Source organism: Diplotaxodon limnothrissa, unplaced genomic scaffold, assembly GCF_057381915.1.
Source record: "Diplotaxodon limnothrissa isolate DT_005_m unplaced genomic scaffold, D_limnothrissa_male_GT1.1 unmapped_scaffold_1, whole genome shotgun sequence".
Classification (NCBI taxonomy): Eukaryota; Metazoa; Chordata; class Actinopteri; order Cichliformes; family Cichlidae; genus Diplotaxodon; species Diplotaxodon limnothrissa.
In genome coordinates, this window is record NW_028188555.1 from 1898320 (window position 1) to 1915456 (window position 17137).

General features: G+C 39.4%; 1 protein-coding gene and 3 non-coding genes across 4 annotated transcripts; 2 read left to right on the forward strand and 2 right to left on the reverse strand.

Annotated features, from left to right (window-relative positions):
• Nucleotides 1-653: 653 nt before the first annotated feature.
• On the reverse strand, nt 654-772 carry LOC146607081 (5S ribosomal RNA). The gene has a single exon (XR_014905357.1). It is a non-coding gene; the product is annotated as a 5S ribosomal RNA (ribosomal RNA).
• A 357-nt stretch (nt 773-1129) lies between these two features.
• LOC146607082 (5S ribosomal RNA) lies at nt 1130-1248 on the forward strand. The gene has a single exon (XR_014905326.1). It is a non-coding gene; the product is annotated as a 5S ribosomal RNA (ribosomal RNA).
• An 854-nt stretch (nt 1249-2102) lies between these two features.
• LOC146607083 (5S ribosomal RNA) lies at nt 2103-2221 on the reverse strand. The gene has a single exon (XR_014905368.1). It is a non-coding gene; the product is annotated as a 5S ribosomal RNA (ribosomal RNA).
• A 6164-nt stretch (nt 2222-8385) lies between these two features.
• LOC146607084 (OX-2 membrane glycoprotein-like) lies at nt 8386-16847 on the forward strand. Its single transcript, XM_085349094.1, has 7 exons — nt 8386-8440; nt 13699-14037; nt 14121-14453; nt 14529-14567; nt 14668-14767; nt 16414-16464; nt 16715-16847. The coding sequence occupies exons 1-7, from the start codon at nt 8386-8388 to the stop codon at nt 16845-16847; spliced, it is 1050 nt and encodes a 349-aa protein (XP_085205220.1).
• Nucleotides 16848-17137: the final 290 nt, after the last annotated feature.

A 17137-nucleotide genomic window follows, 5' to 3' on the forward strand; every position in this document is an offset into this window, starting at 1 on the left:
ACAATTGTTTATGACGTGAATATTGCTGCATTAAGTATGCATTATAACTGTGCTGTCATGGGCAGCTATTAAAAATAAAAGTAGAAACTAATCAATATGCTTCACTCTAAATTGTTTTTTAAATCCCAATAAATGGGTTACAGTATCTACATGAACCCCGTTGTCGAGGAAGCCTCTCACTTACGGCCATACCAGCCTGTTCTCATCTGATCTCTGAAGCTAAGCAGGGGCGGTCCTGCATAGTCGCGTCACCTTCACCTTGCTCCATGTTAGAAACTCCATGATATCGTGTTCCCTGCTCAGGGTAGCACACTGATGCGCATTTATTCAGTATTCTTCGGGGCCGCAGTCGGCAGCCAATAAGAGTTAAAACTGGTTGCACAAGAGTGTCAGGTTGACACTGTGCCCGCTGCACGCTACAAGGTTAACGAGTTCCTCACTATTGAGCCCAGACGGACTAGCCGTAGACATTCTCTACATTTACAGAATAAATAAGTTCGTGTATTTCCTAAATATTTCGTTCCTGCTGTTCTTTTGTTTTGTTTTGCACAAAAGGGAAATGCAATCAGGAGCGTTGTCATGAAGCTTTTCCTCAAGCTGCCTCCACTGAGTGAGCAGCGGCGCCCTCTGCAGTTTGTGTGTGGGAGTGCAAAAGCTTACAGCACCTGGTATTCCCAGGCGGTCTCCCATCCAAGTACTGACCAGGCCCGACCCTGCTTAGCTTCCGAGATCAGACGAGATCGGGCGTGTTCAGGGTGGTATGGCCGTAAGCGAGGGAAACCGGCTATAAAAGACCTTTTATACTTGGCAAATGTCACGCACTTTAAAATATAGGATTGTACTAAGCTTCACATGTTACAGCGAAAACATGCAAACCTTTGTTGTGAACTGCAGCTTCAACACTGAGCTGCAAAAATGCTTTTCCCGCGGTAACGTCACCATAATAACACATGTTACTTTCTCACAGCACAGTGTTAAAGTGACAGAGAGCACACAGTGTGTTAGGACCATTTGGAAGTCCAACATTTTTGTGCTTTGGACAATTCAACTTATATACAGGACATAAAAACCTAAGCATGACTGCGTCATCACAGCATGTATAAAGAGGCTGTTTGTGAAGCAGCCCCTCGCTTACGGCCACACCACCCTGAACGCGCCCGATCTCGTCTGATCTCGGAAGCCAAGCTGGGTCGGGCCTGGTCAGTACTTGGATGGGAGACTGCCTGGGAATACCAGGTGCCGTAAGCTTTTGCATTTCAACACACAAATGACAGTTTCAATAGTGAAACGGATCTGAGGCACTCTTTAAGCTCATTTTCCAATAGGATGGTTAGTGAGTCTTGCGCAAAGAGCTCTTCCACTCATGTAGTAATGTCAAATTCTTCAAGCGTTACATCAATATCACTGTACATGCACAGAGCACCTGTAGATGTTTTTGTGCAAACACTCACAATTGTTTATGACGTGAATATTGCTGCATTAAGTATGCATTATAACTGTGCTGTCATGGGCAGCTATTAAAAATAAAAGTAGAAACTAATCAATATGCTTCACTCTAAATTGTTTTTTAAATCCCAATAAATGGGTTACAGTATCTACATGAACCCCGTTGTCGAGGAAGCCTCTCACTTACGGCCATACCAGCCTGTTCTCATCTGATCTCTGAAGCTAAGCAGGGGCGGTCCTGCATAGTCGCGTCACCTTCACCTTGCTCCATGTTAGAAACTCCATGATATCGTGTTCCCTGCTCAGGGTAGCACACTGATGCGCATTTATTCAGTATTCTTCGGGGCCGCAGTCGGCAGCCAATAAGAGTTAAAACTGGTTGCACAAGAGTGTCAGGTTGACACTGTGCCCGCTGCACGCTACAAGGTTAACGAGTTCCTCACTATTGAGCCCAGACGGACTAGCCGTAGACATTCTCTACATTTACAGAATAAATAAGTTCGTGTATTTCCTAAATATTTCGTTCCTGCTGTTCTTTTGTTTTGTTTTGCACAAAAGGGAAATGCAATCAGGAGCGTTGTCATGAAGCTTTTCCTCAAGCTGCCTCCACTGAGTGAGCAGCGGCGCCCTCTGCAGTTTGTGTGTGGGAGTGCAAAAGCTTACAGCACCTGGTATTCCCAGGCGGTCTCCCATCCAAGTACTGACCAAGCCCGACCCTGCTTAGCTTCCGAGATCAGACGAGATCGGGCGTGTTCAGGGTGGTATGGCCGTAAGCGAGGGAAACCGGCTATAAAAGACCTTTTATACTTGGCAAATGTCACGCACTTTAAAATATAGGATTGTACTAAGCTTCACATGTTACAGCGAAAACATGCAAACCTTTGTTGTGAACTGCAGCTTCAACACTGAGCTGCAAAAATGCTTTTCCCGCGGTAACGTCACCATAATAACACATGTTACTTTCTCACAGCACAGTGTTAAAGTGACAGAGAGCACACAGTGTGTTAGGTTTGTGGAGTGTTTTGATGGTGACAGATAGCGAACCACTGATCATTCCACTGAGAGATTTGGAGCCAGCGTGGAATAGAGGAGGTTCTGTTGTGTGGGAGTATTTTGAGTTGATTTTTGTCAATCGGGTGGGTTTTCCAGCTTTGTGTTCTGGCTGTTTGCTTTTGTTTTGTGGGTGTTTATTTGATCTGAAAACGGGAAAAAAGTAAAATGTCAAAAATCTGCTTCCATAATATAAATATCATTAAATAACTTTAGAAAAACTTCCACTTGACTCTTTACTTGTAATGTTGTAAAAATATATATATTTTATTGTTTAATTAATCTGAAAATGTTAGTCTGCCAAATGTGCAGCAATTGAATTCATTTATTCTCTTTATCTGATAGTTTGTGGGGCCCAGTTAGACTGTATAACTGCATCTGTGTGAAGGGATGTTCCTTAAGGCAGGACAAATTATCTCCACGAAAAGGAACAGGTTCGGCCATCGCACACTAGAACAAATTCTCTTCTTAAATAAAAATGAAAAAGGGCTACTTTTTAATTTGTTTTTAATTTGCAAGTTCATAAGCATTTTCCCTTTCCAGTTCACAATCAATTCTACCCCCAGGTCAAAAATATGTCTTGGAAAATTTCCCTAATATAATATTATTTATAAATATACCCGTCTAGCACATGCACAAGTGCATGGAGGCAGGACCTCACAGCAGAAGCCTACTCCATAATGTGTTGTACCTTATTATATGTATATTATATGTAATGTGATATTTTTCAATTATTGTATTTACCAACATCAAGAAGTCACAAGCAAAGGAAGACCAAACCATGGCGCATGTTTAAACAAGGAGAGTTTACTGATCAAAATTATTTATTAAACAAATAAAACACATTTTTTTAACCACCAAAGAATACACGTTCAAAGCAACACAACAGCGGCCCAATATCAGACAGAATTCCACTCTGTAGAGTGGGCAATCATAATGAAGCAGTTGGTTTTATTTTGTGGATTCAAGCTGCGCTTCATATTTCTGGCCACCAGATGTCACCAGAGAGGACTGTGTTGAAAAGCTTCGAGTAATGAACCGTTTTTCGATACAAGCTTCAGTGCTTCAGAAAGCTTCATTTGGCCATCACTAGTCAAAACCTACTGCCAAAACAGACACCAACGTGAAGTCGATGACAAACTGGCGGCAAAGGAGAGTCTGAGTGGACCTTAAAACCTCAACCTTATTACCCAGAATCAGCTTCAGGTGTGCGGGATTGCAGGAGAGATGCTGGCTCCGCCCAGGGGTGCAGACCAAGGAACTCAGGTGCCTGATGAAATTTTTTGTGATGTGTCGGTCGTGAATGAAACGGCTCTTAGAGCCAAGTCTTTGAAGCGAACGAGGCGAGCTGGTTCCTTATTGGGAGCCGTGGATTTTTGTTTTTCTTTCTCTCACCCTCTCTCGCACTTTTTTTCCGCTTCACTCCGCACGCATGCGAGCCTTGTGCTTTGCGCTGGGAAGAGGTGGGAGGGGCAGTAGTTACATTAGCAGTAGCACAGGAACAGAGCTGGAGGGAGAGACAGAGAAAGAGAGCCAGGGACAACAACGTCACATTAGAAAGGTATAGTAATCATCCACAACTATTTTCGGTTGCGGATGATAAAGGATTCAGAAAGTTTATTCATGCAGGCCTATATGACAGAGAATATGCATGTTCTTTTAGTTTTCATATTTTAATTTATATTTAATTGTGTTGTGGTTTGCAATGTTTTGTGTTGTTTCACTTTAAATTTGTTTAAAAGGAAAAAGCTGAAAATTAAATAGTTAAAAGTTGAAATGTAAATAGCTGGTTATTGTATCATATGATTTATTTATTACATTTTATGTGGAGTGAATAAATAAAACTATATTTACGGTGGCCCCTACAGACAAAGCACGTAAAAACTCCAAAACAGTTAAAAACTCCGAAGTACGTACAAAACACAACAGAAGTGCTCCAGGATGCTAGGCGCAGTGTTGTGTGGTAGTGTGTGGTAGTAACAGGTAAATGAACATTTTTTAAATTATTTGAATATATATGAGTGCTTGTGTATAAATTCACAAACAATACACCTATGCTTTCAATTGTGTAATTTAAGTGATCTAGGTAGCTCTGTTTTGGAAGTTCAGTTAAAGCTAGAAATGTGTTTTGGAGTTTGTACGTGCTTTGTCTCAAGGGGCCACCGCATATATTTATATATAAACATATATAAATAAAACCACAGGGTTTTTTTACATTAGTAATTCCTTTTGTGCATAATTTTATGTTGTTGTTAATAATAAATTAATTAAAGCAACAAAACAACCTCAAGAGGTTTTCCTCTTGAGGTTGAGCACAGGTTTGGGAGCCGAAAGAGCCGGTTCTCTAAAAAGAGCCGGAAATCCCATCACTAGAAATTTTCCAGTCATACATCCAGATCATGACACCCTTCAGTTGTGGTGTTGGGTTGGGTGCTACTGTTATATTGTAACACTAAAATTTAGGACTGCAACAGAAACAGCAGCACAGAATTAAGCTTGTTAAACTCTGGCTCAGAGTGTTAATAAGCCTGAAGTGCTTCGGGATGTTCCGCTGTACAGTGAATAGGGGATAATAATGACTAACGTGCTGTAAAGTTTCTCAAATTGGCAGCTTATTAAAGACTCGGAGTGACGTTATTTAAATTTTACGTTCAACAAGGATGAGACCGAAAGCCTCAAATTAAAATACTATTGCAGCATGTCAGTACAGCCAGCCAAAAAAAGCAAACTAGTCTGATTTAAATCGAACCTCTGACTCCGTTTTGACAACAGAAAGAAGCAGCTGACCGTCAGTCTGCCTAAATTTTCGTATGTCAGGAGACATCAGCGCTCGATCTTTCCAGGCTAGAGTCAGCTTGTGTTGGAGAACGTGTTGTTGTACGATGTCGTTTAATGTCTCAAAGGACAGATGCAACAAGCTTTTAGCGATAGTTACTAAAATGGACGAAGAAAAACAAAAAAACAGAGATGGGTGCCCCAGCCAAAATGTAAACGAGAAGCAGACCGCGAACCAACCACACAATAAGTCATCAGTTTCAGGCTATCCATGCAAATCTAGTTCTGAGAAACTAAACTAAGCAACTAGACAGGAAACTGCAAGAGGAAGTTTCCGGGTAAGTCTGCGAAGCACGAGTGATAGCGCGTGTGTGTGAAAGAGAGAGAGAGGGAGGGAGAGACTCAGACCTGTGGCAGAGGAAAGAGAAAAACCCTGAGATGACGCAGTCTCTGTGCGCGTGATGTCTGATAATGGGCCCCAGCTGACTGAAATATTCCAGTATTGTCAGCCAATGAAAAAAAATGCAAGTCTGCAACTTAAGTGGAAAATTAAATTCAGCTCTAAGAGTAGTATCTGGGGCCGGATTTAGTAACGGTTTGCGAAACTTAGAATAACGTCTGAATTAGTGATGCGCGAATCATGAACAAATCGTTCAATATTCGAGAATCACTTTACTAACTCATGAATCATGATTCACAAGCCCAACTGACTCAGTGACTCATCCCTGTTGCTGTTAGCAGCAATGTATCTAGCTTATAATTAAAATTGTGGAGAAAAACACAACATCCAGTATTGTAACAAAAAAATTTCTGCTCTTAAATGGAAGAAAAAAAACCTGAGTAGAAGCTCACATCAAGAAAATAGCTCCTCGGTTCACAGTAGCATCGCTCTGCTAACATGCTAACAGCACATTTGAGCTACTCACCCCCTCCCTTCCTGTATTGAATCATAAGCGTAAGCGAATCACTCAGGACTCGCTCACCCCCTCCTTCCTGTGCTGAATCATAGGTCGTGTCCAAATTCATGGACTGCATCCTCCTGAGGACCCGGCCTTCGCGGTCTACGTGGGCCGGGTCCTCAGAAGGTCGGGTAGGCCGGAAGTAAACAGCTGGGGAAATTGGACGGTCTAGCCTTCAAATTAGCGTCACCGCTGTCTCGGTGGAGTTTAATAAACTCAGCCATCTGCTCCTTGCTATCTAAAATATAACAGGACACTGGCGTAAATTCTCGACTGTCTCATACTTCTGTTTAATCAGTTTTCTGTTTGACGTTTAGTCAGCTGTGTAAAAACCAAGGAGGAACCCACCCGGGGGATTAATAAAGTTTTATTTTATCTAATCTAATCTAATAACTTTAATCTCAGCCAAACCGATTTACTGACGAACAAACAAAACTGAAAAAAGCCCAACAATAACATTTTGAGGTTGTCTAAGTGACTTATATATTACGTTTAACCCGAGCAGCGAAAGTCCACGGTGATCTGAAAATGATGTGCCGGGAGTTGTGCCGTTCTCAGCCGCATCAGTAACCCTCGAGCTCCCGGCTAGCTATCGAGCTGGTGGGTAGCAGACGCCTCCGAAAACGTCGAAGCACTTTTGCAAATATGCGATATCTTGATAAACCGAGCAGATATTTGATGTTTACACAACTACTTTCTCGCCTGAAAATATGTTAAAAGTTTATTTTGTGACCCAGAAAGATTAGTATGAGTAATTTTAAAACTTAGTAGCGGCCGCCATTGTTGGAAACTGGAGTTTGGCTGGGCCGCACTATGAATTCTGGGATATGGTAGGCCACGAAGGACACACCCGACCCATCCTTCAAATTCGGGGAAAAGGAGGACGCATTTGTCGGCTGCATTCGGAGGAGTCTACGAATTTGGACAGCCTTCGGTGCGTCGCTATGCCGTAATCGGTCTACAAATGCGGCCTCAGGAGGATGCAGCCCATGAATTTGGACACGACCATAGAGCGAACGAATCACTCACTCACTCACCCCCTCCCTCTTGGCTCACAGCTTCTTCTTCTTCTTGGTTGGCAACGAATGTTAAGGCGCATTACTGCCCCCTGGCTCACAGCTCAGTGGACATTTAGATGAGAAAATATATATTTAACACATTTAAGGAAAATACTAATAAAATAAAAATAAAACAAAATAAAATAAAAATAAATAAATGTTTATTAAGCAATTTTGATAGGAAATTGCTTAATTTTAGAAATGTTTTTGCTCTTTTTTGCTCTATATAATAGTTGTTTTCTTTTAGAATCATTCATCTTAGCAGTAGGATTTACATGAAAACAACAAATTAAGTTTGAGTGAAAATGTACATTTTTTGCACTCTTTGGTCAACTGACTCAGTGAATCAAATGACTCAAAAAATCCGATTCACTTTGGTGAGTGACTCATTAAAACTCAATTCAGTAAAAAGAATCAAATTTACCATCACTATCCTGATCATTTATAATAAAGAACTAAATCTGTACATAATTCCTGTAGATTTTGTATTTAGTCTTGAGAAACAGCCTCAGTGGTGAGCAGTTCAGTGACAGAAGGACGTCCTATCTCGGGAGACAACGAGACAGGAGACACGAACGTTGAGCACAGGATAGCGGAGTTCGGAGCCTTGCCCCTGCGGGGATTTTATTGTTGTTTTCATGTGAAATAATTTATTTTTTAGAAACTTAGTTTTTATATTCTCTATTGCCTTGAATCCTCCACTGATCTTCCGGTTTTAGAAGGGGTTTTTCTTCACAGAGAACACCTCGTGACAATCCCAAGGCGTTGTAGGCATGTCATGATTTGAACTTTATTCTCAACATCAATTTTTTTTTCTTCTTAATTTGCCCCTAATAATACATCGGAACGTTCACTACAGACTGAATATGGGTTATTTTTATCTACCTGGGATAAATAAACTTGCTGCTGTGGTGAAATAAAGTTTCTAAAAAATGAGCCAACACTACACGTGAGCAAAAACAACACAGAAAAATTCCACAACTGCGTGGAATCCCCCCCACCTCATATGTAAGAACCACTTAATGTAATTTTCTTTTTATGTCTTTAAAATACCAAACGCACACTATAGAAACAGCTCGTGTTACTCTCTTTACAGCATGGCGGATGGTGCAATTGTATATTTGCTTTCTCTTCTAATGGTCTGTTCTGAAGGTAAGCTGTGTTCACTATTCTCCGTTTTGTTTTTAAAGCTGTTTTGTGGATGGGTGAAGAAAAAACGTTTCACTCGTAATTATTAGAAACTGATCTCAAAGAGGTCACAAGTATGATTTTTGTTTTTCATCTGAAGCCATGAGAGATTCTATACGAACAGTGGAGACATTAGATTTTATTTCTGTGAATATGGATTATTTTCATTAAGCGTTTACTGCAGCTGATGCTCCACACGGAAGAAAAAACTGTTCTTAATACTGGTTTAATGAACATGTTTGTTAATTAATTTTCTCTTCCCATATTTTTTTTTTACTCTACAACATTATCACTGGAGTATACCCAATACACCATTCTAGTATTCATTAAAATCTTCAGCAGTCAGGAGATGTTTGGTACAGTATGAGTATTGTTCATTTTGTAAAAACATAATGTTTAATTGATTCCCACTTTTTATGTTAGATAACAAAATATGAGATAGGCCATTTTCATACTACAACTAAGAATTACTATTATCATTATTTTTTCCCTGTCCTGTCCAGAACTGTAGTAATCAGAATTACCGTCTGATAGCCAAGAAAAATGGCCAACAGATTTATTTTCCCAAGTGGACCTTATGCTGTACTGGTCCACTTGATTGTTATACACTGTAAAAAAAAAAAATACAGTACAATCTACTGTATAAACGTGAAGGAATTTTCCGTATTAGTCATTTACAGGTATTTTTCTGTATGTCTCAACTACTGCAATGCATTGTGGGGAAAAAGAACCCGAAAAGGAGTGAAAAGTAAGTGCAAGAGCCTTAAAATCTCTGTGGTAAGTATTAAAACTCATGTTTTCTTTTATTAAAATAATGTTTTTCAAAAGACCACGTATTTTTATTTAGAAAGAATTGTTAATTTATTTGTTAACTGGTTTCGGCTGTCTCCAGACAAGTCAGGAATATTTTGCTGACTCATTTTTTAAATAATCGTTAGTTAGGTTTAACATGACTTAAGCTTTCCATTTTAATTAATGTTAAAAATAATTTTTACTGTGATACCACCGGTTTTGTCCTTCAGTGGCTGAACCAGTTTTCATAAATATTATAGTTAGCTGTCTGTGTCTCTCTGGGTATTACTAATGTTAGCCTCTGATTTGGGCTGCTAAAGTAAAGACTTTTAGCTAGCTGACCAGCATAGATTATTTCGGTGGTTAGCAGGCTGTAGTGGTAATATTATTGAAAGTATAGTTTCACCTCAGCACATTTACAATTATGTCTATTTTGTAGCACATAGAAATGTTTAGTTAATATTTACAGACAGACACATTTTCCCTGTAACTGTGTTTTTACTCCAACATTTGTTGAAAATGTAATTTATGAAATGTTGAGCAGCATTTCTAGTATGTGGAATATTTTTGTTACCCACTGTGCTAATGTGATTAAATACTAATAATTATTACTAAAAGAATTCAATAATAAATCAATAATAACTATTTATTGATTGAACTATAATGTAAGCGCAGTGCTGGTGTGCAGGGGCTTTATATGCCTTGTGGGGGATCCTGACATATTATAAACTGTTGTGTCTATATCAAGCTTTTAGCCAAATATAAGCAGAGATATTTGTATCTTTCTTAAAAATCCATATCCTTACAGATTATTTGAGAAATGGATCAACAGGTATCACTACTTGAAGCACTCTAAGTCCTGCAGTGGAAAAATATCCCTTATTTCACCTTTGATCACACACTTTGGTTTTCCAGTGCAGAGCAATGGCCAAGAAAAGGAAAGACTTCCCCGTGTGAAAAAAAAGACGAAGATACAAGCTGGTGATGATCCAGAGCAGCTGGTCTCAGGAAATGAAGAAAAACCCTGATCACCTTCTCTACAGAAACAAGGTGAGTTTAATGTTGTGGTTGATTTAGTTTTTCAAGGTATGTATGTTACTTTAATTATAAACTGCTTTTGTTGCAACAGAATGGTGTTATGTGTATGCAACTCAACGTGAATTATAATCCTTTGTAGGGCTGTGTGATATGACCAAAATCTCACATCCCAATATAAGACGTATCTCTCCTGATAACGATATATATCACAAAATAGTGCATTTTCTGTAAATTCTGTGATTCTCGGGCAACTCGACTTATGTGAAGTGTTTTCAGCTGGGGTCCTGTTTCGACCTGGAGTCGAGTGTTTTGATCGATGCGTGAAACTATACATTTTTAGACATGAGTTTAAACGGCCGCCATTTTCTTTCTGAGTATTTATTACACGGCGTGCTGCGAGGAAAAGCCTGTTCTAACGTTTGAGTCTAAGGATTATTTTGAGCACCTGACGGCTCTTTTTTGCTTTTCATTCGTAAACTCTCTCGAAACTCTTTCATGTGATTCTTGTGTAGGTGGTTAAAGAGGTTTGTCGTGTTCGAGTGGTGGTGGGGACCAGTTTGTGGCATAATTTGCATAGTACAGTTTTCTGGGGCGTGTCAGACTTTTCATAACCAAACCATGTCCATGCTACAGAGGTAGCCCCTCGTTTAACAATAAGGTCCTCGATTTGTTTTGACTGGTCCTTCTGTTTGGAGCTAGCTGGTTCTGCCTCATCCTTGCTGGCCATGCTGGTATTCTCTGTGCCTTCATCTGCGTGGTGACTGTAAGCGCCATTTATAGTTACTTGATGTTTTTATTTGAGGTCATTTGTTTGATGCATATTCTGAAATTTTATGTTTGAGAATAATGTATATCATTTCAGTTTATTTTGAAAAGTCTCAACAGAAACTTGAGCTTTATTGTGAAAGGTTTTTGTGGAAAATAAACAAGTGGACGGCGGAGCCACACGATGGTTTTACCGTCATTGTTGGTAACGAAAGTACGCGTAAAAACAGTCACGTGTCCGTCCATAGTGTGGTTATTGTATAGTATAAGTATAAGAGAAGGAGAGGACTTTAAGAAATAATATAGCAACTACAGTGACCATCAAAACCATGAAAAAAATATTGCCGTAAACAGTTTATTTTGCAACAGCACAAAACAAACAATAGTGTATAATATGAAACGATAGAAATTTTTATATCGTCATCTGATATATATCGTCATATCGCACAGCCCTAATCCTTTTTTTGTTTCTGTTGTTTATGTTCAAAGTAAAAAAAATTATAAAAATACAAACTTTTTAAAAATGTGTTGTTGTTTCTCTTTTTTTCCTCAGAATAAATTGCGACTAGTCTCAATGGCTGAGCCTGAGATTTATTTAAAGCTCAGATGGACCTTGATGGACTAACATGCAGGCTGCATTCAGGACTTTGTCACACTGGTATATGAAGAGTGGTAACAAGAGAAATTGTGCACACACAATGTGTCACTTTATGCTTGCTCTTCTCCAGCCTCTGGTGTCACTTTGTAGTAATTTGTCTTACTATTGTCTTATTTATTGTGATTTAGGGTCTGTGCGCACAAGCAGAGGTTTTTGTTTGTAACCGTAACCTCGTTTTCAGAGTCTTGTCTAACATTTAATGGCCGTGAAATATGTCAGACTTTTTCCTCTACTTAAACAGCTAAGAGCATTTGAACCCCGTGGAGAGAAAGATGTGAAAGATTAAGGATTTTGAACTATGATGTAAGTGTTGTCACTGCTGAGGATTCGTGGACACAGATCCTTATTCACTACGCTGCTACAGTTTAACTTTTCATCAGAACAAGCACTTCTAATTGTACTTTGCTCTTCACTGACAAAACAAGTCCAGTAAATGAACTTTTATCTTTAAGTTTGGGACAGTAATCTGTCTTAATTTATTTTGTGTTTTGGTTATCATATGGGAACAAGTTCTGTGGTTATCCATCCGTCCTGTTCGAATAAACCCAAAGTTCAGGAACATCTTCTTTAGATCTGTTCAGTTTTAATCATGTGGCACCACTTAAACAGTCAAGTATGTTATATTGTAAGGTAAAGACCCCAAAGAGTTAATCTCAGACAAATGTTCAGACAAATGTGAATTACATTCACTTCATTAATGAAGTGAACGTAATTCAGTAATCAAAGGTGTTTAGCTATAACTGACTACATGTGTATACTGTACCATAAGTGGACAGACATGGATGTAAACCACACCTTAACCATTTGGCTGAGGCAAACCTACCACAAGGCAGTGATTCTAACTAAAAGGTACTCTGGATATTATTAAATGTGAACATATCGTTAAATATGACATTTTTTGTTTGTCAGGTGTCCTGTTTGAATTTAACACCTGGGAGCTCCTTGAATGAATGTAAATAAACACATTTACATGAGGGCAACCTGATTTCAAGGAAATAAAAATGCTCAAATTTGAAAGCTTGTGAGTTATTTTGTTCATGTATCAGCTGTTTAGTCGTTTTATGACAAGATGGATGCTGTCGTTATATTTTAGTATAGTTTTAGAGTTGAGGAGAATAAAAGAATATTTAACATTAATTGTACCAATGCTGTTGTGTACGAAGCACAAATTAATTAAAAAAAACCCTATGAAGCAAGCATGAAGGAGAACCGGGCCCCAGACTTCTAGAGGACCACTGAAGGGGCAACGTTTTTAACCTTTGACACAGCTGAGCGGCCGTGTGTTTAAGGAACGGACTCAAAAGCAGGCGCAGGAGAAATGTGCTGAAGTTTAACCAAAAGTGAGCCTTTATTGTGGCTGACACAAAAAACAGAAAACCAGGCAAGATGACATTAGGGCGAAACAAAACTAAAACCTAAACTGGGAAAAACTAAAACTATCTATGAAGATGATGACAACGGACATGGACATGAAACTGGACAGGAACATGCAACCAACATAACTATGAAATAATCCAAACAAAGGTAACGAGGGAAGTGGAGACACGGCTGATACAAATGAACATTACGCCACAAGGGGAAGTAAAACAAAACACACTGAACATGGAAACACTGGACTCCTCGAAATAAAGCAGGAAAGCTGGAGAGACTGGACACGAGAAGACAAGCTTGATAACCTGAAACACGCAGACAAGAAACACATGAAAGACTGACACAAAATACAGAAAAAGACTGACAAACACGGGGACATAGATAAAACCTAAACTAGACTGAAACTCAACTAACTCCTTACTAATAATAACCAAACAAGAAGTAAACAGACTTCCAATATAACATAAGAAATCGAAAATACACTCAAAACGTGATTATGAAAAACTTTACAGTGAGATGCCTACAGGTTTTATTGCAGCTGATAAGTAGCAGACACACACTTGGTGCTCATGCCTCACATGTCTATTTGTTTGTGCAGCTCTAACAGCAGTGATCCAAACACAGCAGACTGTGCTGGCAGCAGTGGGAGAAGATGCTGAATTCAGCTGTCAGCTCTTAGAGACTAAAGACGTCCTTCAGGTCACATGGCAGAAAATATCACATGATGTGGAGACAAATGTTGCCACCTACAACAAGTACTTTGGTCAGAGAGTGAATGATGGCTTTAAAGATAAAGTCAAGTTTAAATACACTGGACTACAGAATTGCTCCATAGTCATCAGGAATGTAACAGAGCAGGATGAAGGATGCTATCGCTGTCTGTTTAACACTTATCCTGAAGGAGCCTTCACAGGTAGAACCTGCCTCCGAGTTTATGGTAAGAACTTTTACCTTCTTTAACCAACAAGAGGAGACTAAAAATAATATAGTGATGTGATGATATTTCCTGATCCTTCACAGAGCTGCATGAACCTGTTGTTGATGTCAGAGAGTCAAACTCTACTGAAGAGTGGGTTGTTTCCTGTTCAGCCACTGGTCGACCTGCTCCCACTGTAACACTCAGTGTCTCACAACAAGACCTCAGCTTCTCACAGTACAACACTGTCAGTGTGTCCAACACCAACGCTACATTCACTGTCACCACTACAGCTGTGCTCTCAGGTTCATGTAACAACAGCACACAGGTGGGATGTGCAGCACGAGTGCTCTCTGCTCCTCACAGAGAGGTGATGGTGACGATTCCTGATGATGGTAGTGGTGATGGTGATGATGATGATGATGATGATGATGATGGTGAGAAACTCTTTTAAAGTCACTGATTTATAATTGATGATTACACTGTGATTGTAATGTTTCCTTTTTTTCCAGGTCTAGATGAAGACTTTGGATCTAAACGCAGAAATTTAGGTGAATTCACATTTGTATGTTTTTGAGTTCAGTTTTTTTCCATCTTTTTTTATTTTATGTTTGAATTAATTTTTCCTTCTTTCCTCTGTTTTCTCAAAAGCAATCAGGATTTCAGTCATTCTGTCCTCTGTGTTGCTGGTTGCCTTTAGTTGTGTTGCTGCACTCATCTTTGTCCATCATAGAACAAAATCTCACAACAGGTAATCCTATTAAAACGTGTCTGTGTTGCATTTTCTCCTGATACAGGGAGTGCAGAATTATTAGGCAAATGAGTATTTTGTCCACATCATCCTCTTCATGCATGTTGTCTTACTCCAAGCTGTATAGGCTCGAAAGCCTACTACCAATTAAGCATATTAGGTGATGTGCATCTCTGTAATGAGAAGGGGTGTGGTCTAATGACATCAACACCCTATATCAGGTATGCATAATTATTAGGCAACGTCCTTTCCTTTGGCAAAATGGGTCAAAAGAAGGACTTGACAGGCTCAGAAAAGTCAAAAATAGTGAGATATCTTGCAGAGGGATGCAGCAGTCTCAAAATTGCAAAGCTTCTGAAGCGTGATCATTGAACAATCAAGCGTTTCATTCAAAATAGTCAACAGGGTCGCAAGAAGCGTGTGGAAAAACCAAGGCGCAAAATAACTGCCCATGAACTGAGAAAAGTCAAGCGTGCAGCTGCCAAGATGCCACTTGCCACCAGTTTGGCCATATTTCAGAGCTGCAACATCACTGGAGTGCCCAAAAGCACAAGGTGTGCAATACTCAGAGACATGGCCAAGGTAAGAAAGGCTGAAAGACGACCACCACTGAACAAGACACACAAGCTGAAACGTCAAGACTGGGCCAAGAAATATCTCAAGACTGGTTTTTCTAAGGTTTTATGGACTGATGAAATGAGAGTGAGTCTTGATGGGCCAGATGGATGGGCCCGTGGCTGGATTGGTAAAGGCAGAGAGCTCCAGTCCGACTCAGACGCCAGCAAGGTGGAGGTGGAGTACTGGTTTGGGCTGGTATCATCAAAGATGAGCTTGTGGGGCCTTTTCGGGTTGAGGATGGAGTCAAGCTCAACTCCCAGTCCTACTGCCAGTTTCTGGAAGACACCTTCTTCAAGCAGTGGTACAGGAAGAAGTCTGCATCCTTCAAGAAAAACATGATTTTCATGCAGGACAATGCTCCATCACACGCGTCCAAGTACTCCACAGCGTGGCTGGCAAGAAAGGGTATAAAAGAAGAAAAACTAATGACATGGCCTCCTTGTTCACCTGATCTGAACCCCATTGAGAACCTGTGGTCCATCATCAAATGTGAGATTTACAAGGAGGGAAAACAGTACACCTCTCTGAACAGTGTCTGGGAGGCTGTGGTTGCTGCTGCACGCAATGTTGATGGTGAACAGATCAAAACACTGACAGAATCCATGGATGGCAGGCTTTTGAGTGTCCTTGCAAAGAAAGGTGGCTATATTGGTCGCTGATTTGTTTTTGAATGTCAGAAATGTATATTTGTGAATGTGGAGATGTTATATTGGTTTCACTGGTAAAAATAAATAATTGAAATGGGTATATATTTGTTTTTTGTTAAGTTGCCTAATAATTCTGCACAGTAATAGTCACCTGCACACACAGATATCCCCCTAAAATAGCTAAAACTAAAAACAAACTAAAAACTACTTCCAAAAACATTCAGCTTTGATATTAATGAGTTTTTTGGGTTCATTGAGAACATGGTTGTTGTTCAATAATAACATTATTCCTCAAAAATACAACTTGCCTAATAATTCTGCACTCCCTGTAAATGTTTCTGCAGCTTTAACTGTTTTAAAATTTTTCCGTTTTTCACACAGGAATCTCAAGATAAATAAGACATCTGAAACTAAGATCAGAGACAGTCAGGAGTAAGTCACTCTTTATACTGTTTTTCTGCACTGTTGACATTTTTTAATCTTCCTTCGGGCTCTTTTTTATTTTCATTTTTCATTTCTTCTAATAAGTGTCCATAGTCCTCTGTTATCATTTTAATTTCAAGCCTAATCTAACACCAACCACAAACACTTAAACACTTTGCTCACTTTCCTCTGTCCAGGCTATTTCTCAGAGTACTTTAATCATGTGATCAAATAAAACTATTTCTTATTTTCATTGAAGGACTGAAGCATCTTTATTCACAGCAGAGGGCAGCGAGGTCAGAAACGAAGGAGCGTTTGAGAGAAATCACCAAGACAACAACCTGATGTTCTCATCAGAAGCAGCAGGAAGACTGAATTTTGAGCAGTGCTGAACAAATGTATTGTTGATGTGACTGGAGATTAAAAACATCTTTGTGTTATAAACCACTGATGTGATTATGTTAATAGTTTACCGACAGGTTATTATTATTATTCAGTTATCATTGATGCTGATATATCATTAATGATGCATTGTGTCACTTTACATGTATGAAATGAAGATTTAAGTATTGTTTCAAGTTGCCATTTAGGTGCAGATATGATGCAGCGGGTGGAGTTCAACATCAGCGTGTGACGGCTGAAATAGTTTAGGATCATCAACCTACAGCTGACTTGCAAATAA